This window comes from Pollicipes pollicipes, unplaced genomic scaffold (genome assembly GCF_011947565.3).
Source record: "Pollicipes pollicipes isolate AB1234 unplaced genomic scaffold, Ppol_2.1 Scaffold_6686;HRSCAF=7923_pilon_pilon_pilon, whole genome shotgun sequence".
NCBI lineage: Eukaryota > Metazoa > Arthropoda > Thecostraca > Pollicipedomorpha > Pollicipedidae > Pollicipes > Pollicipes pollicipes.
Genome location: NW_023596921.1, coordinates 40,532,227 through 40,552,532, shown reverse-complemented (window position 1 = coordinate 40,552,532; position 20,306 = coordinate 40,532,227). Strand labels below are relative to the sequence as shown.

Here is a 20,306-nt window from a genome sequence, read left to right as displayed (position 1 = left end):
GTGTCAATACGGCAACTGAGTTCGCAAGAATGCATTATGGGGTGAGCCTGATTATGAAATAAAGTAATCCTATACTTTCAACGCTCTTCCCAGATTCTTGAACATAACGATCTTCTGGAAAAATAGATTTCATAACGGGCAGGACAGACACCACTGGACTCTTTCAAGTGAAGATCATGTTTTGATGCCGCGGATCATCTCGAGAATCACAAATGGTGGTATTCTATTGTAAGTGAAGCAATCCATCATCGTGGCTATCCTGGACACCTGTTGACATGGTCCGTATCTTCAAAAAACATGCTAGTGGGGGCACAATTCGCTGAGACTGAGGAAAAATCGAACCGAACGGACGGTGAGCATAGCCGATGGCGTAAAGCGCCGCCCCGCCATCGCCGCTTACCCTCCCGCGCATGCAGATCGCCTCCAGCAAACAAAAACACGGAACGGGGTTAACCGACTCTCGCGCCATCAATCTCCGCGTCTGAGCAATCGGTATATGCCACCTCCCACTCGTCACGGCTGGAGGGCGGCGTGTCACCCGGCCGACCGCACTGGCCGTCGGCCGCCCAGCGCGCGCTCGAGCACGCCCGTTGCGAAGCCTGCCGAAAGCGCGCGGCCCGCTCGGCGTTGCCGCGCCGGACGGGCCCCGCGCAGCGCCACGGCAGGGCCTCGCTATGCAGCGCCGATCACCACACTGGCGCTCGGCGCGCTGCGCTGGTCGCCACACTCGGGCGGCGTGCATGAGCGCTGTCGCACGCACTGGACCGAACAGGCGTGGTCCCCACAGCGGACAGGACAGAGTCAGTCTGTCTTGAAATGGACGGAGAGGCAGCCCGTCTCGGGCTGGACGGAGCTGTTGTCTGGCACGCGATTGGACGGATTGGACGAGCGTGACTTATCGGGCGGGTCTGGTGCTGATCAGGCTGGTGGGTGATTTGCGCACTTCTCACGATTGCATCGCCACATCCAGCTGCTGGTAATCCACCAGCATGACGTCTGCAGAAGGACAGAGTGTCAGCGACAGTGGGACGAAAAAACAACACTTCAGCGACTGCCTGTGCATTCCCTCACTTTTCTCAGTGGCCACGGTCCACCAGTCATGTTACGCCCGCATTCTAGATAAATCGCCTGGTAGCACGCTCATTCATATCTGGCTCTCCACTTACCTTGAGCAATTCGTTCATTTCGAACCGGCGTTATAAACTGCACCTCCACGTGATTATTGGATCCGGAGAGTATGCGGTCGGCCGACTCCTCCAACGTGAAGGCTGTCGGTGGCGCCGCCTGAAGCAGTTGTGCTGTCAATATCTGAACAGAGATGGCGCCATCAGCTCCGCGTCACGCAGCGGGCGGCGCGGAAAGCGACACTGCGGCGGCGTCCCCATCTGCCGATGTAAAAGCCTTCCAGCCCGGCCGGCACTCGCGCAGATGACGCATGGTACTCAGATACAACTGTCTCGACGCTGACGTCCGCACTCGCCGCGCCGTGTTCAAGGATGCAGGCTTAAGGGGACCACATCATGCTTTCTGGTACAAACGGGGATCAAAAACGACCACCGAAATATCTGATCCAAGCGATTTCAAGTGACGAGGAATGCGTGTCGCGCAAACTTGGCGGCAGCGGACCTAGTTCACGGCGCAGTCTGGGACAGCGACGAAAACGAGAACACGCAAAGAGAAACGGAACAAAACGAGCCTTGACTCACAACTCTGTTAATTCCTTCGCAACCTTCCACCAAACAAACGTGCGGCAAAAGGAGCCCGTTTCAAAGTTCAACACCGAAGAAGGGTGTTCTAACCGGCGATCGCCTGACAACGATCGCAATGAAGCTGACAAAGCCAGTGATGGCTGTCGCCGCGCACCACGCGGTCGCCGCAGCGACCGGCGGCGCACGCGCGGCCCTCACCTGGTCCGGCACATAGTTGAGGTACTCGATGCTGTACTCGCCGCTGATGGGCATGTTCTCCTTGTTGTCGGCGGCCGAGCTTAGCCAGATGTCGTTGGCCGGCGACGGGATATCGTCGCAAAGGTCCAGCTCCACGTCCCCGGCCGACTGCTGCCGGCGCGGCGACACGCGGCGTTACGGACAGGGTCACGGTGGCAGGGTATCACGATAGTCCAGGGCGTAGCGACAGCACGGAGCGCCACGGTAGGCCACGGCGTGACGGCGGCACCCATGAGGCCGCACACACCCACGGTGTGTGCAGCCTCATGACAGCACACACCGTCGTGGCGTGATGGTGGTCCGGGGCGTCACGATTGCACGGGCTGACGGGATGTAACGCGCGCGCAGAGCGTGACACCAATGCATAACGCCAGGCCAGCGCAAGGAGTCACGGCAATCCACACATCCACAGTGCGTGGCCCGTTCCTTAACCAGCGAGCATTAACAGGCCAGTCCCCTCCGCCCGCCCTCTCTGCTAACTGTGGTCACCTGACCATCGGTCCGTCTTGGCTGAACGCCAGTTCACTCATCACACGGTCGGTTCTAGTGCACGGAGGGCTCCCATCTCATCCAAGTTGAGTCGGCCAGTCGACCCCAAGTTCTGGGGGACGCCAGCTGTCAGCCCACCTTGCGGGCGGGCCGGCCCATGCGCGCGGCCACGTTGTTGCGCCGTACGCGACGCCCCTCCACGTTGGCCAGCATCCAGAGGTGACCCGTGCCGTTCTTGGCCTTCTCGCCCTTGCGGAAGTACGGGTTCATTGAGAGGTTGTGTCGCACGCTGTTCTTCCAACGGTCGTCGCACGACTTGTAGAAAGCGAAGTGGCTCCTGCGGGCGGCGAAGACAGCTGTTCTTTTTTTGCACATACGCTTTTACGGTTAGAGCTTGGTGACAGCAATTGCTTGCTGCACTATGCCAGTGAGCTAGTACTGGAACACGTATGAATCGATGCGCTTAACATTATTAATAACCTGTATCATTTTAGCACTACTTCATGCAGATATATTTAAACAGCCCGGAACACACTACAAGGGGCTGGTAACATGAGAGGATACCGTAAAGACTTTATGTACATCGAAAGCAGTTCCACGTTTCGGCCTGAAATCATTACCAGGCATATCCACGATACCGTCTGAGCACGGTTCTCAACTTGCGTGCTGGACAATGCATGCCACGCCGATAGCCATGACGAGAGGCCTCTTTGTTGAGGGACATGGCAGTTCCGTACACATCTTAATAAAATACGTCGGAAAAGGCAGACAGATCAAAGACCAGCCCGCCGAACAGCTTACGACGCTGTAAATAGTCGAGGGTCCACGCACACTGCAGACCAGGCTTGGCTAAGTCACCCCACTCCATGTCATGACAACAGCCGGCTTGGCAAAGCATTAAGAGCCCTGAGAAATGACGGCGATGGGAAATGACGACGCGAATAGCCATTAAGCGCCTGGTCAGTCCTTCCTGGTGTCGTGGTTTCACGCGACTGGGCTGGGTAGGCGGCTCCGCCTCAACGGACGCAAACATAAACACTGCTCTGCACCTTTAAGTGTGCTATTCATGAATGCAACCAATGAGGAATGGAGGAATCTCGGTGAGCATTCATGACCGGCCACCACGGCCCAACTGTCTAAAAATTTAGCCGCCACACAGGTACTCAATAAGCACGCAACATAGCGTTAACATACTGTGTGCTGCCTGCTAATGTACCTTCTTGTTCCCGCCAACGCGTAAGATATTACGTGCACTGTGATGAGGCCTTGACAATGACCTGGGAGTTCACTTGTATGTGAAGAGACGTTCCGAAGATGACGCTGTCTGATATTTTCTGGTCGCTCTCCTTAAGCGTGACCGTGAGCTCGTACCGCTAACTCACCAGTACTGTTATCTTGAATATTGAAAAACAAGCCTGCCACATTTACAATCTCCATCTGCTCGGTTACTGGCGGTTATAACAGTTGAAATCTTCGATATGAAATATCGCATGTGCTTGCTTCAAGTATATGCTATGAAATTGACAACAACGCTTTTCGCGTTTACCTTAATATCGTACGAGATTCACCCGCGATCTCCTTCACAGGGCTCGCCAAAATGGTTCACATCGCACAGGTTGCATCCAAAACACAGTCCAGTTTATTCATAACTATAAAAAACAGTCTAGTGTCTGGATTTAATGGGTTATTTGTCTACTGTACGTGCATGATAATTTCACTGGCGGGAAGACGTGGGCAGTACGCCTTTATTATACTGCACAGCCGTACAGTCCGTGTCAGCGGACAATCCAGACCGCACAGTTCTCATGCCTCGGCCTGGCGTGCGATACGCCCGCGACAAGCCGTAACATGCTCACAGGCGGCGGCTAGCGGGACGTGGCCCTCATCCCCAGAAAACTCGCGAAACCTTGACCAAGCACAATCGGATGGCATGACAACGCGAATGACGGCCTCTTAGTCTGAACAATCAAATCAGAGCGCTAACGGTTGCGTGTCTCCTTTGAAATGGCCTCTGTCCCGGGCCATTAGCCCGGGAAGGCGTCACTCACTGCCGGCCGCTGGCCCACACACGTGCGGTGCCGTGCGGCCGCAGGTGAGGTGCATTTGTTCCGGGCCGCGCGGGCGCCGGCTCGTTAGGCGGCGTCGCCGGCGGGCGTCCCCCCTCCCCTCCCCCTCGGCAGCGAGGCGCAGCCGGATATCAGGCGGCAGATAGCTGGCGAACCATTGCAACAGGGCCCGAAGCGATGAGTGGCCAGAACTGAGCGCCGCAATCCCGAACTGCAATGTGTCAGATGGCGCCCGAGTGGCAGGCGCTATTAGCAGAGGCGGGGAGTGGACAGCAACAAATGACGCGGTCATTTAGACTAAATGAATACGAGGCATGCGCCGCGAGCGTTCAATGTCATTTGTTACTTTGTTTCAATTTGACTGGTTTTGAGCTGTGCGTGGCGCATGCTAATGTGAGCTGTTATGTGTCTCCGTGTTTTGGGAATTTTTGACATTAAGTGCATGAAGTTGGCACATGAGCATTGGACATGCAGCGTTTTTAACGGTAAAAGAGGCTCCGTGGCTACCGAAATCAATGCCGTGTCATAATGAACCGGGACCAATGACTGGCTTCGGTTAGCTGTGCAAGTTACAGCCAGGCACGGGGAAGGCTGCAGGGGTCCAGGAAACTAGTGGAAATGCCATGGCCGCATTATGTTTACAACATCAAATGCCGGGTGGACACGAATACAAAGAGACATCACTGCGGCCTTGCACACATGAAACCGGACCAGACCCAAACCAGGCGCGGTCCTGCTCTGAATCAAGCCGATGATAACATTAAACTATAATTTACACGTAAATACCAATTTTCTTCCCACCCGATGTTATACCGAAGGGTAAGCAATAAGTGTCCATGCCAAAATTCATAGCAGCCTGCACGATTCCGATGAGTTCTCCGGTGTTCAACAGTGCTGCAGACAGCCCTCCGATCGGGGACATACATGGCCCATTTGCACATTTATATGGCATCATCAGCCGTCACCTCTCGGCTATTTGTCATAACTCGGCCGGTGTTATCGCAAAATACAGACCAGCGTGCGGTACTAATGCGGAAGGGCCCACGCAAGCTTACACGAACAGGACGAGGGATTTGAGGCAAAGCCGGTCTCTGGCGCGGAAAACTATTGTGCCATGTTTCAATTTCTGCGCCGGTACCTCTGCCTGCGATGCCACAGAAGCTCTCCTGAGCAGGACGAAAATATGCACGAGTCTTACAACATGCAAATCCAGTGTTACGCTTCCGTAACGGCTTGGTTTCGGTTACAGCCCTGTCCGCCAGCAGTGACCATTTCACGGCTATCATGATGATGATTTGGGCTTTCGGACGCACTGACTTCGTTGGTCATATGGCGCCCATATTTCACGGCTATCAGATGAAGGAGAGTGGATAGCGGTGGGACAAGATTGCACATGCCAAGATGGCCCGCACTGCCGAGACTACCGAGGCTGCGCGCCCGAACAGAGGCCCGTATTTGCGGGCGCTTGGGCGGAACTCCCACCAGAGGGGGAGACTCTTAGGCTCACATGTGACTGATTCATGCTACCTGCCGTGGATATACGGAACGCTGCGTCGATACAGGACGAAGCATGAATGAGGAGAGAACGACGGATGTTTCATGACGAATTTGGGCGAGTCACTCAGCTATGCCCATCATTTGCTTCAAACGAAGTTAGCATAAAATTTGATCGACGTAACATGCTTGTGCCTATTCAGTTTACGGAAGCATTTGCAGGCAATCACAAACAGTTTTTGATCCGATGTGCGTCTTTACCCACATGCTTGCGCGCCAATAGCTCGTGCTGGAATCATATTTGTCGGCGAGGGATGACGTCAAATCAGGCCGACATCTCAGAGTATGTTCCACAAGCTTGCTCAAAACTGGGCGTGCTTAAAAAAAGAAATATGTGTAGAAAATACCATGCCAGTGGTCCGCAGCTTTTCCGAACCCACATATTGGGTATTTGACCTACGAAAGGAAGCGCTATATATATATATATATATATATATATATATATATATATATATATAAAGGATGAAAAAAGGAAGTAAGAACAGAGTTCCTACCACTCACAGCTACCAGTGTTTTCATTAATACTAAGCTGATAACGCACCCAAGACAGATGAAACACTTCTTCCATGCGCGCAAGCGTACCCCCTTAACTATTTCCCAACGTGTTAATAGCAAATGGAGAAATGTTGTTGGATAAACTTTTGCTATTTTATTGAAATCTTCCCATTTGTCAGCACAGCGAAGAATGTAAAACTGGGATCCGACCGAGCATTGGGAAAATAGACATCGCACTTCGACAATCGACAAAGGACAAAAATAGACATCGACAAAATAGACATCGCACTTACCGAGCGACATCGCACTTCGCGGGAAACGGACAGGCACATCACCTTTTCGTTCATAGATCCACCCACGCTTTCGAGGTGTGTGTGTGTCACGACCTGTGAGCATGTCGTTAGAATTGTAGGGGTTAAACGTATTTTGGCATGCGGCACATGACCCATTCTATCCTGCATTTTTGGAAGGGCGCGACTCGGAGAGCCAATAGCTAACGTCACTCTGAAGACACCACTAACTGCCCTGAAGGTCTCCAGTTCAGGTGCCAGCCCAAAATGGGAAATTTAGGAATCATCTGGAGTCTAATCTGCCGCAGAGATCCAGTCACTGGTAACAACAAACTATGGAAAGTAAACGTTTGTACAAAGCCTCTTTTTCACCGGACCAGAGTTGTTTTTGGGCAAGGATGTTCAAGGCTCTTTGCTTTGCTATGAAATGCTATGAAAGTAGCTTTGCAATGCTACTTTCTTTACTTCAAGTGTCTTTATCCGTTGTATACGGTAGTGCCACATTTAGACAAAATAAGCGGAATAAACAGATAGACAACATAGACAAATGAAGAGACAGATTCCGTATACAGCTGGTACTCGAGCAGCCTGCTTCGCGATCATCTAATAATCAGTTATTAACCCGTGAGCAACAGGGTCCAAGAAGAATGCAGTGCTGTCGGCCGGTCGGCTTTGGTGCATCTCAATCGTCTCGCCTGCTGTCTGTTGGTGTGGCTTTATGCCCGGGCAACTTCCTGCTGAACGACTATACCCTCCAGGCGGCCGCCTGTGAGGGGACTCTATCCTCAAAGCGGCCCTCTGGGGGCGGCGTAATCGCCTGGGTGTGGTGTCCGCGGGCAGTTCTGGCCGCGCGGTGTCCGTCCGTCCGGCCGTCGTGAACCGGACCGGCTCGCGTGCCCGGCGACATTAAATCGCGACCGGCCGACCGGCTGTCCTGGCCACTCCGGGGCACAGCTCTGTTTTGATTAACTGTATCACGGCCGCCCGTGCCCAACTTCGGACATAAAGCGTACGGCGGCCCGGCCGACACTGGGAACGGGCCACGTGCCGGCGGCGGGACGCACCTGTCCCGCTGACGCCACGCCAGGACGACGCAGACCGCCGGCGGCCGCGCTCCAGAGGAGCCCTCCCGCGCCGCTCATAAATCGCGACAGAACGTCATTTGTCCGCGGCCATAAAGGCCGGCATTGCTCTTTTTTGTTTTCGATCCGGCGCCGGTCGGCTGCAGTGTTATTTGCCCCCAATTTCCTGGGGGATCGCCGGCGCACAAAGCGCAGAGCACCATTAATCACATCGATGATGATGGAAGCGCCGATTGCATTCTGTCGACGGCGCCGGCGCGGAGGCGCGTGGCGCATCGCTTCCGTGCGGCACGCGCGACCTGCGTCGGCGACAATGCTGGCGGCCGTCGGACGAGCGGCGGTGCACCTTCCGACGCGAGGGGACGCCCGGCCGTCACCCGTAACGATGACACAGCACCTGGACCGGCGGCGCTCGGGCGGCGGAGTCACGCGTCGGCGCCGGCAGAAGCGTGTGACATGCCTGTGAGCTGGCGGTCCCATGGCGTGGTGGCGCCTGATGATCCATCGGAGCCGCAAGAGACCTCGGGCACTCGAAACAGCAACTACTGCGGTGGCCCTTAAAGGCGAGGTGTGACTGTTTTGTGAAGTGCAAGTGGCGAGTTGTTCCCAGAGGTGTTATCGCCTGACGCCTTTAATCGTCGTTCTGGCGTGTAAGATTGCTTCCCGACCAGTCGGTCAAACTACATGTTGCCAAACGGGGCTGAGTGGTTCCACCTGCTCCCGTGTGGAATTGCTGGTGGAATACGCAGTGTTACAGCACCGCTCTGCTCTTGTCAAACAAGCTAGAACACTTCACAGGGGTATACTTACGCTATTCGTGGATAACCACGTCCTGATTACGATCATGCGCTCACTCAAAAATACCCGAAGAGTATCACGGCCCGATCTATCGAGCATCTACGAGTACCTAGGACGAGTATCACGGCCCGATCTATCGAGCATCTACGAGTACCTAGGACGAGTATCACGGCCCGATCTATCGAGCATCTACGAGTACCTAGGACGAGTATCACGGCCCGATCTATCGAGCATCTACGAGTACCTAAGACGAGTATCACGGCCCGATCTATCGAGTATCTACGAGTACCTAAGACGAATATCACGGCCCGATCTGTCGAGTATCCACGAGTTCCTAGGACGAGTATCACGGCCCGATCTATCGAGCATCCACGAGTACCTCGGACGAGTATCACGGCCCGATCTATCGAGTATCTATGAGTTCCTAGGGCGAGTATCACGGCCCGATCTATCGAGTATCTACGAGCACCTAGGACGAGTATCACGGCGCGACTCGGAACACCTTCCGGCACGGACCACGTCTCTGGCGACCACAACCAGTGCGGCATATAGACGGAGACACGGTGCAGCAACTCCCGGACTGAGGTTGCGGATAGGCGCAATTTGCCAGTTCCGGGGAGATACCTACAATACAAAACTAATGCATACACGGAGAAAATGCTCAAGAACGCCATTTGCACGCCCCGAACGTCCTGCGACCAACTAACAGAAGCTGCGGCAGAAGTACAGCCATGACTCAACGTTCCCTGCAGCTTCATTAAAACTGCAGGCGCGCCGGCCGTCAGAGGGGCGCCTGCGAAGCGCGCCGTCGCCGAGCCGCCACCCAAACCGGGCCCGAAATCTGCGGTCTCGGCCGGCCGGTGGGCCGGGCGCCGGTCGATGCCGGAGCGGCGCGCGGCCGTGTCTGGCGGCGCCGTCCGTGCCAGGCGGCCGGGAGGATCCCTGACCATCGACCGCGGGGGCCGGCTCCGACACGCCACGCCGGCCCGGCCCGGTCCGGCAGGGTGGGCCAGGTGCGCACACGCTCACCGCCGGCCGACACCGCGCCCGCAGCCGGCCGGCACAATGAGCACGCCGGCAGACACCGCTCGGCGCCATTAGCCCGGATTGATTTCAACGTGTCAACGCGGCGGCGCCATCCATCAGGCGCGGGACTTTTACGCGCGATGTGCCGGCGCCGATTCTGTAATGCGTCCGGTCAAAGGGCGCCAGTAATGACGGCCGCCGCCGGCTGGTAATGGCGGGCAGTTCCGGTCACTTGTTCGCGCCCCGCGCCGCTCACGTGACGTCATCGCTGCCACCGTCGGCCCGGCTGCCGGGCGCCGTCACGACCGCCGTGTGCTGCCTTACACGAGGAGGCTAATTAGAGGAATGCATAGTACTTGTTAAAGCATGTGCAATCATATGTTATTATCATGGCGTTAATTGTCCGTCAACCCGACACCCGGAATGTGGACGGGACCTGGGCCGCAGGAACCACGGATTTGTTGAGATTGTCTGTACAGATTACGCTATCCCGGAACACCGTTTGCTTCTGACCCCCCCCCCCCCTCTCCCTCCTCGAGCCCTTTAGGGTCTGGGTTTGTGTGCGGATGTTGTGGCTCTGACTACGCAGTGCGGTGTGTCATAACTATTTTATTTGAATTCGGTCTTTGGAAGCAAGGTGCAGTTTTCAGTCTGCAGGGATGCATAAGATTATTTGAGGTGTTATATGGACTTCATCGTTGGAACGCTAGGGTAACCGCTCAAGAGCGACACCGCTCCTGTATTTGTGATTTGGAGCGGTGGATTTGCCCATTAACCCCGGTCCTGTTGCCTATAGGGTGTTGAACTCTTGGTAACCCGGGCTGCCCGCTGAAATTTCGGCCGCGCTCACGTGCTATGACTGCTTTTCTGGACAGAATCACGCCAGACGGCATGATTCGAGCACGTGGTTTGATGCCTATGTATTTAGGCTACAAGTAAGCTGTTTTCTGAATCTTTTTCATTATCTCGTTATAATTAGATCGTTTTTGGCATTGTGCGCAAGCATGCGCGCGTCCGTTTCATCGCATACATTTTACTTCTTTTACTTTGAGTGGAACGTGATCGATCCGCAGAATTTCGATAGGGTCAACGTGCAATTGATTGCTCAGCAAGTTTGTGAGTTGTGGTCATAATGAAGCGTCTGTACTTGGAGTTGGAGTTGCTTCAAAAGACATGTGGGACATATTCCTGGACAGACAACGATAGATGGTAGGTGTGGCAGCGGCCGCACACAAGGGTGGATCCAGAACACCATTTTGGGGAGAGGGACTTCAAAAAGGTGCACTGGTTTCCAGAAACTCAAAAATGTGTCATAGTTCAACTTCCTTTGATTTTCTTCCAAGTTCAGAAATGTTCCGCCTCGCCCCAACTTGAAACATCTTGTGGAGGACCAATAATCAGTTGCATTAGTGCTCGAAGTCCGGGTCAAAAACAACTCCATGCACCGAGCCCAAGCTGCAACTAATCCCATTGAAGTAGGGTAAACAAGCTTCTGCGGAGTTCAGTCCGACCTGCGCCAAGCACGAGAACGGCTGGCCAAACCAAAAATCCGCACGGCAACATGCATCCGGAAGGTTTTATCCTCAGCGACAACGGCCGCAGCACAGTTCAGGCGGCGATCTGCCGGGTCGACCCGCCGCGGCGTGCGCGCCGCCGGCCGCAGCACAGTTCAGGCGGCGCTCTGCCGGGCCGGCCTCCGCGGCATGCGCGCCGCCGGCCGCAGCACAGTTTGGGCGGCGCTCGGCCGGGTCGGCCTCCGCGGCATGCGCGCCGCCGGCCGCAGCACAGTTCAGGCGGCGCTCTGCCGGGCCGGCCTCCGCGGCATGCGCGCCGCCGGCCGCAGCACAGTTTGGGCGGCGATCTGCCGGGTCGACCCGCCGCGGCATGCGCGCCGCCGGCCGCAGCACAGTTCAGGCGGCGCTCTGCCGGGCCGGCCTCCGCGGCATGCGCGCCGCCGGCCGCAGCACAGTTTGGGCGGCGCTCGGCCGGGCCGGCCCCCGCGGCATGCGCGCCGCCGGCCGCAGCACAGTTTGGGCGGCGCTCGGCCGGGCCGGCCCCCGCGGCATGCGTGCCGCCGGCCGCAGCACAGTTCAGGCGGCGCTCTGCCGGGCCGGCCCCCGCGGCATGCGCGCCGCCGGCCGCAGCACAGTTTGGGCGGCGCTCGGCCGGGCCAGCCCCCGCGGCATGCGCGCCGCCGGCCGCAGCACAGTTCAGGCGGCGCTCTGCCGGGCCGGCCCCCGCGGCATGCGCGCCGCCGGCCGCAGCACAGTTTGGGCGGCGCTCGGCCGGGCCGGCCCCCGCGGCATGCGCGCCGCCGGCCGCAGCACAGTTCAGGCGGTGCTCGGCCGGGCCGGCCCCCGCGGCATGCGCGCCGCCGGCCGCAGCACAGTTCAGGCGGTGCTCGGCCGGGCCGGCCCCCGCGGCATGCGTGCCGCCGGCCGCAGCACAGTTCAGGCGGCGCTCTGCCGGGCCGGCCCCCGCGGCATGCGCGCCGCCGGCCGCAGCACAGTTTGGGCGGCGCTCGGCCGGGCCGGCCCCCGCGGCATGCGCGCCGCCGGCCGCAGCACAGTTCAGGCGGCGCTCTGCCGGGCCGGCCCCCGCGGCATGCGCGCCGCCGGCCGCAGCACAGTTTGGGCGGCGCTCGGCCGGGCCGGCCCCCGCGGCATGCGCGCCGCCGGCCGCAGCACAGTTCAGGCGGTGCTCGGCCGGGCCGGCCCCCGCGGCGTGCGTGCCGCCATGACGGTCGTCCCAGCCGCGGCCGACGTGAGCAAAGCCAGCGCTGACCGGCTGGCCGCGCCCGAGCACAGCCGCACATTAATCCCGTATTGTTCCACGTCCGGTTTTAATTACCGGCAAACACACGGCGCCGGCCGTGACGCCCGCCGCCGCCGCCGCCATTTCCGTGTGCGCGTGACTGGTGACGGCCAGGTCGCCCGCGGCGCGGCGCGTGACCATTTTTGAGACGACCGACGCCGGGCCGCACGCCACGCGCCGCGCGGCCGGGGTCCGGCTGGGGTGCGACACTAATCCCACGCGAACGACTCCATTTGGTCGCGCCGCCCAGTCGCCAACCCCCGGCCGCTAAACAAACAGCGCTCGGCTGGGCGTCAGCCAGGAGGCGAGGCAGGCGCACGCCCGTCAAACCACAGGTGTCCACACCTCACCAGGGCCGGCCCGCACTGCAATCACGGCCGCCGCGCGCCCCGGGAACGAGCGACCCCTCCCGCAGGCACACACAGCGGGAGGTGACGCGTTTCCGCGCGCCACCTCCCACCAGCGCGCCACCGACCCTGCGAGCACCTGCCTGGTCTGGCGTCCTCCAGTTTGCGCTTAAATGACCAGGCGCTATAATCGACACATGCGTGGGCCATCCGCTGATGACGTTTGGATGGTGGGGTGAAAGTTGTGTGTTGCAAGCAAACACTGATATCAGCTTCATTCCACTCGCAATCTACCTAACACCGGCTAATTTGCGACGGCTGTCAGATTTAGCAGGCAGCAACGTTGCTATGGAAACTGGACCTGTGGCGTCGCTGTATCATGCAGAGCTTAATTATGGAAACAAACCCCCATCACGGACGGAAGCGAGTAGGCACATGGTACAGTCACAGCAGTGAAATAGTAGTTAATGAAATATTGATCAACCATATCGCATCCCACTAACAGGCGAGGCTTTTCATGCTTCTGAGAGGGAGACCCCCACCCCAACTTTCCTCTTTTTGGAGGCGCGTTGTGCAAAAAGCTGACAAATTTGTCGTGTTCCCAGGTTTAGATTTCTTGAAAGCGCGACGGCTGAGGGACTAAGACATCACCACGAGGCTGTCAGCGCCTCAAGACTGATGAAGGTACTCAGTCTGGTTCATCTGTGTTGCACGACACCATATAAAATGTCGTTATGACGTCGAAAACTCGGGCGGGCTCACTAACAGTTCAAAAACAGTGGAACTGGATTATGTACATGCGATGCCGGCCTTATAACTCTTGCAGTCTTCTTCGCCTGCAGAAGTTGGAACGCGAGCTTGAAATGGCACGCGATTGATGCTCGCAGGCGGACCAGGCACATCCATGGACTCAGGGGATCAAAACGGGATCAAAGTGCTGTCGCAGAGCGGGAAACGCCGAACAGCATACCGAGCACTTCAGCGTCCACTCAAGACGGCACATGACGCCGCCGAGGCTGACCGGCCGGCGGGAAACTGCAGCCGCCCACAGCAGGCCAACACCGCGGCGGGGCGGCCGGCCGGCGGGGCCCCCACCCCCCGCCGTTACGCCGGCTAATGACACGCTCGGCCGGCCCCGAGCTGCACCGGTCGGGTCGGGGGAGCAGGCACGGCGTGGGAACGCGCCGCGGGCGGCCGGCCGGCGCGTGACACCGACGCCAGCCCGGTCCGGCTCGTCAACGCTGACTTGACTGGCGGCTGGGTGCAGGGTGGGGACGAGGATATAACGAGGGCGGGTGAACTTCTGCAGCCAGCAGTGTCCGATAAGTGGATGGTCGGTAGATGCGCATTCTTTCCATTTAATTCGCTTCCAGTGCCAATTTTTTAAAGGCTAACGGTGCGCAGTTTCAATGTAAACCTTCACCATCCTGATTAACGCGTCCCGGACAGTTAGTTCTCAATGATAATGCGCTCATATATAATTCTTACGCATCTCACGCTGGCAGCTCGTAGGAAGAACCGCAGAATGTCTCTTCATGCAGCAGCAATGCACAGTCGTTGGAATTAACAGCCGTCGGAATCAATAGAGTTTGAGTGGAGTCGTTTACGATGCTTGTCGGTGCAGCCAAGCGGAGTACCAATTGGACTAATCGGCTGTTTCAGTCGAAAACACGCTAATCATCTGCCATCCATTTCGATTCAGTCATGTTTTTGGCAGATGAGCGCCAGCGCTATAAAGTGAGTGGGGTACGGCTGATAGCATTTAGGGTACCATCTGCGGCGTTGGTACTTTCCTGTTTGTTTCTTTTTATCCACAAAAGGTCCAATTTATCGCTGGATCGGTCAGCATGCACTTACTTGCAAAATGCTTGACGAAATCTGAGAAAAGACGCTTCACTGGCTGCAGAGTTTATCAAAACTTGAGTCGCCAGTATCCACAAACTTCAACCCACGCGAAAGATGACAGAGCGCGCCCCATGCAAACGTTATATTGTATGGACTATGCCACGTCTTCAAGGCTAGCTGACGACCCGTGACAGGTCACCGCAGTTCTCTGCCTAAGCATGTAACCCTGCTTGGTGCTGGGAAAAAACCCACTAAGATCCCGTAACGGCAGGGCCCGGAGGACACGCCTTGGATGCAGTGCTTTGATGAGAAGTTCCCCATCGGGTTCGGCGTTTCTTCCTTACGAAGGTCATGACCCTAAATGTCATGTTGACTTGTGGCACGAACAGCGGTAGTCCCGATGACGTCTAACACGCAACCAAGCTCCGCTGAATGAAATGACGAAAACGACCTGCAGCAACCTGCTTTATGCCATGTTCATTCACACTCATTTCAGCAAAATATTGATGCGGAGGCCAAACTGACCTTAGCCATATTCCCCCCGCCCCCGGTAAGTTTTTTTACGGGACCGTACATTCCAAAAATCAGAGCCAACGCTTTGAATGTTTTCGCTCAAAGTACATTTTGGCATATCCTGCCCAAATTTGAGCTCCCATGCCATCCTGTCGCAAGTCCACGTGCGGCTTTTGGCAGGCACGTTGAGGCAAATCAGTGACACATAACACGGATGGGCGGCCCAAGGCTCCATGGATATACCCAGCCAACGTCTGACTTAACGTGTTACAAGACGGCCTAACTCATGCAGGTGACAAATATCGCACATACCCAGAACTTATGCACACGGCCAACAACGATCAGATCGAGTGAGCTGTGACGGGTATTAGCCCTGAGTTCAGCTTCAGACGTCTAGCAAGATGGTTACGCTTTTGTCTGATCCTCGTGCATCGAAAATCGTATCATTTTATAGGCTTAATGGATAAAAACCAGGCTGGTGCTTGGCGTTCACCCGAGGCAGTGGTATAAACTAGGAAATAGATATTCAGCTGGCTTCGCGGTGTCTCATTCTCTTTTCCCTCCTAATCCCAACTTGACCCCATCTGAGGATGATCTATGGCCTGAAATTGTCTCCGAATATTTGTGAGTCTTTGTCCTCTCTCCGCTCGGCTTTACAGGGTAGTCATTCACCGTCTCCACATGAAGTTAAAATGTCGCCTTTAGCTCAAAAAGGAGGCAAACATTTTGATGGTAGCCTTTAGCCCATTTTGAGGTATGTGCTGCAATTGCAGCCCGTAGCCTCAGCATCATTTTTCAGAGATCAAACCGAACGCAAAAGGAGGGGAGTCCGGGGGCAATAACAGGAGGTCGCCACGAATGCGCATTCTGGTAGCCGATCATGATCCACTAGCCAAGAACGTGTTTGTACTTAGCAGGGAACTTTGAGAGGCATTCAAATTGACCCTTATAGCATCCCTGTATCGGCCACTGGCAAAACGAATTAACCGATGTGCTCTTACAATTTTCCTAGCCTTATAAACAAGGTAACAAATCGCTTCAGCCGTGTTTGCTCTGCATACCATTCCACGTTTAGTATGCTCATCCATCACCAGACGAACTACACAGAATAGACTGAATATCGCTGCCTGATTTCCCTTTAACGGAGCGTGCCGCTTAGATCCGCCAAAGGCACGGCATTGCACAATCTGTTTTTATCCAACGTTTCCACGTGGTGAAGGCGTCATTGATTGTTACATAAAACCCTTTATAAAGCTCAAAAGCGTTCCCGCGAGGCCGCTGGCCTTATCGTTGTGATTCGCTTAGTTACTGATATAGCCGGATGGGCGAATGTAACGAGTCTTTACCCATTGGACCTGACAAAAGAAATAATAACTCAGTGCCCTGGTCGACTGCTGCCCCTGTGATGAAGTTTTGCAAGAGCTATTGAACAATCTTTCGCAGCATCACAGCATGCTCCGGTTTTGAAATAGGAAGGGGTTCACAGAGTGCACATTTGACCCGTATGACCTGATTTTATCGATCAAATGTCATACGCATCATTGTTTAGTCAACAGTGCCAGATAAACTTCACGCACCCAAGTGCGTTGCATTCAACCGGCCACCCGGGGCCTTTCAAAACGAGGTGCGCCGTGCCATTCAAACGTTAAGGATGCTCCCAACCAGTTCAAGCTCCACGCTACTGCTTTTGGCACTGATCTGTGGTGACAACTTCACCGAGCTCGATATGAAGCTCGCCGCCAGATCGCACTTTCAGCTCTTTTCAGGAGCTCGCTAATGACTTCCGCACTCCGAATCCGTCATACCCTGACACTTCCGAGGGCAATGATTTCATAAAGATAATGTTAAACCGATCCTGCGAAGCATAACACCCAAAATGGGCGATAAATTTGCCATTTCAAACATGAATTGCTGCGTGATTACTTAACTGGGCCGGTAACAGAATGCGTGTTCATCCTTGTGAGACATTTCTGAAACCGAAATCGAACTCTAGGTTCTGACTACAATGAAGGGCTTCTACAAGCAGCATAGCTCCGCGACGAATAGCGAACGCGCACCACATACCAAGTTCATCTCGTACAAAAGTTGCTGTAATGGCAAAATGATACAATAAAACGTCGTTTACTCACGTGATCCATCTATAAATGCCTGACACGGTGAGTTCACCTTCCTCGATCATAGCCTGTTCGATCAGCTCCGTGTACGTGAACGGTGGCTTAGTCGTTGATGTTGCGTAATAACCTGAAGACGAGCAACGTGCAAAATAAGCCAGTGCCCACAGGGCGATGATGGTCCCTGGCGCCCAGGGTAGCGGCAGCAGCCACTATTCACGTCAAACACTTTCTCATCTGTTCTCAACCATCCGCATTACACCCTACACATTTTAACTCATGTGACGAACGGTAATGCACTACTGAAAACAATGCATTCGTTACCGACAGACGTTTGCGCGATCAAAAACAGACCATGGATCGCGGCTGCGCTCCGTATTGTACCACATGTAGTATTCTCACGAAACCGAGTCGACACAGCCGTCCGTGAAACTCGGTTGGTAATGTCGGACAATGCGGCCAGTGTCTCGGCACGCTGGTCTCGAAACGCGCTTATGTGGCTCGTATTTGACGACCAATTGGTGATTGGTCAAGAGGGCTACGCAGGAACATGGGTGGCCATGGTGAGCGCTGTGCGGCACATTAAACTCGGCAAAAAAATGGTACGTGACACTGAAACTGGGTCTGGGGTGGCAAGGTCATAGCATTCGCGACAACCTGCGTTTCGCAAGGATTCTAAGTTCTAAGGAGCCTGAAGCATCGCATTACACAAGCATAAGAAACCTAGGAAGCTCTGCGTGATCTTTTAAAAGTTGAAAGGAGGTTTGGCTTAGCCAAGCAGGTGTGAACGGCGAATTGGCCAATAGATGCATTGTCTCACCTTGCTGCTGTACTTCTTGCGCCGCTTTGTAGTCGTGATCGCATTTCACCTCCATGCCATGATCCCAGCGGCCGTTCCCCTGGCAGCACGAGGGCGCCTGCTGCTGTGCCTGTGGCATCGTTTGCACCACCTCTTCCCGCACCCTCCCGGCCGGTGGCGCTGCAGGGTGACAGGTGTCGTCGCTGGCCGGCTCCAGCAGGTGGTCCAGGCGGTAGTCCAACAGCCACATGAGACTAGAGCCATCACCATCCGGACGGCTCACCTGCTGCACCGAAGGCTGCGAAGGAGGCAGCGGCTGACTAGAAGTGCACTCGATTGACCGCTTGTAGTCCCCGTCGGGTTCAGGACCAGCCGGTACTGTATGCAGCTGCGGCAGGGCTTGACCGTGGCCCGGGGGCGTGTAGCAGTGCGAATAATCTGGCTGCCATTCGATGCCGCTGCAGTCCACCTCCCGGTAACTCGCATTTGAAACATCTTCGAACGACGAGCGAACGAGAACGGTCTGCTTGGTATCCAAGTCGCACAGCTCGCTCGCCATCACCTCTTGCTGATGTCCCATGGTGATCTTGAAGTCTAGCACCTCCTTATCCCCCACCTTCAACCACACCGCTGACCGAGAGTTGAGCCTCGAGCCTGTCTTCCGCTTGACCCGCTGGAACGTTTTGTACGGCCGCTGCGTTCGGAGCACGAGCGGTGCCTGCGGGCCGGTGCCGGGGGCGGGGGGAGCGGCGGCTGCCGTCGGCGTCGACGGGGAGCCGGTGCCGGCGCCCGCAGTCAGCCGGACGCGGCCCGGCTGCGTGGCGCCGCCCACCGCGAACAGGCGTCGCTTCACCGGCAGGCGCGGCACGGCCGCGCCGCGACCGGCTCTTCGCGGCCCGCAGGGCCGCAGGTCGGCAACGTTCGCTGAAATCTGGACCGGCTCCTGCTTCATGTCTGTAGTGAAAGTGGAAGAGTGGGAGGCTTAATGAAATGTTAATTTGCCATCTAGTTGTTAATAATTAAATATGTGACGAAGGAAAGGCTTTGAGCGATAGCTATTTAAGACAATAACTAGCCGACTGAATGCAGGCCCTAGCCTCACGCCCACTCCAACTACATAACCAAACCAGGCGCGCGATCATGATTTTGTGTGAGGTGGGAGGTCTCAGTGCTGTCAAAATACTTATGTGCCGCCGATCCAGAGCAAAAAAACAAAAACAAAAAAACAAAAAAACATATGCAATGCTCCAAATAAGGGAGCTACCAGCACCCACAGTTACACCTCGGAAACTAGCCTCTAGTATGCCCTAACCTTAACCTCACTCATAGATTTCGGATCACGCAGACCATGAGCTGAAATGGTCAGATATCTATCTCTATCAGAATTTGCGCTAGCAAATCCCCGCAGTATGCCCTTGGGTAAGTCCTAAGCACCCATTGGGCAAAATATGCACCTAATGTTTCTTGACCAGAGCGAACATTGTTACCACGCTCGCATCTTCTACGATAAAAGTGCTGTACCTTTTAACTGCGACTGCAGCATAAAAACCAAAAGGAAAAATCCGACGGGCATTTCGAGATCTCGTCAGCGCTGCGCGTCGTGTGGTAAATCCACCATGGCTACAAGCCTGTGAAACACGACCTACGGAACTAGCAGACATAATAAATCGTGCAGCACTTAATCGGTACTCACCAATTTCGTTGCTAACACTGGAAAGGGGATGAAATTTCAATCATTAAAATGGCCCGCTTCCAGACCACACCCGGCACCGCCAAAGAGAACGACGCAAGCCACGCCACAAATCTTTACGCAGAAATACGGCGGCAGTCTGCAAACAAGGATCCTCCACTCCGGAGAATTGCATTTCTGTCAGCACGAAACCTCCATTCCGGAGAATCGTCCCGTACAGACGCGATCGCACGCTGATGTCTATGCGATAGCTCTGTCTCTAGTTGCCTTATTTGCCAAGCACATGGCTGTGACAGCAGCATGCAATACATTTGTCGTCGGAATGCATTAAAAAAATCATTTTCCGTACGATGTGTTTCATAACACCGTCCATTTCAAGTTATATAGTCCATAGTCCTTTATTAAAATGCATCCACTCAGTAACTGTTATGAATGCAGTCA

General features: G+C 55.5%; 1 protein-coding gene across 1 annotated transcript; it reads right to left on the bottom strand.

Annotated features, from left to right (window-relative positions):
- Positions 1-688: 688 nt before the first annotated feature.
- On the bottom strand, positions 689-18,903 carry LOC119108488 (forkhead box protein K2). The gene is made up of 6 exons (XM_037232063.1): positions 18,197-18,903; positions 17,395-17,506; positions 2,574-2,772; positions 1,908-2,057; positions 1,167-1,284; positions 689-996 (listed from the first exon to the last, which is right to left on the bottom strand). Exons 1-6 carry the CDS (start codon positions 18,753-18,755, stop codon positions 947-949), a joined length of 1,188 nt encoding a protein of 395 aa, XP_037087958.1. The 5' UTR covers positions 18,756-18,903; the 3' UTR covers positions 689-946.
- Positions 18,904-20,306: the final 1,403 nt, after the last annotated feature.

Bases quoted from the DNA above. Each gene is read 5' to 3' on its own strand.
- LOC119108488 (XM_037232063.1), bottom strand. From the start codon at position 18,755: ATGGGACATCAGCAAGAGGTGATGGCGAGCGAGCTGTGCGACTTGGAT. The intron at 2,773-17,394 runs GTGAGTAAACGA...CGCCGCCCGCAG, and splicing joins GGCATTTATAGATGGATCAC to GAGCCACTTCGCTTTCTACA. The intron at 1,285-1,907 runs GTGAGGGCCGCG...CAACTGCTTCAG, and splicing joins TCAACTATGTGCCGGACCAG to GCGGCGCCACCGACAGCCTT.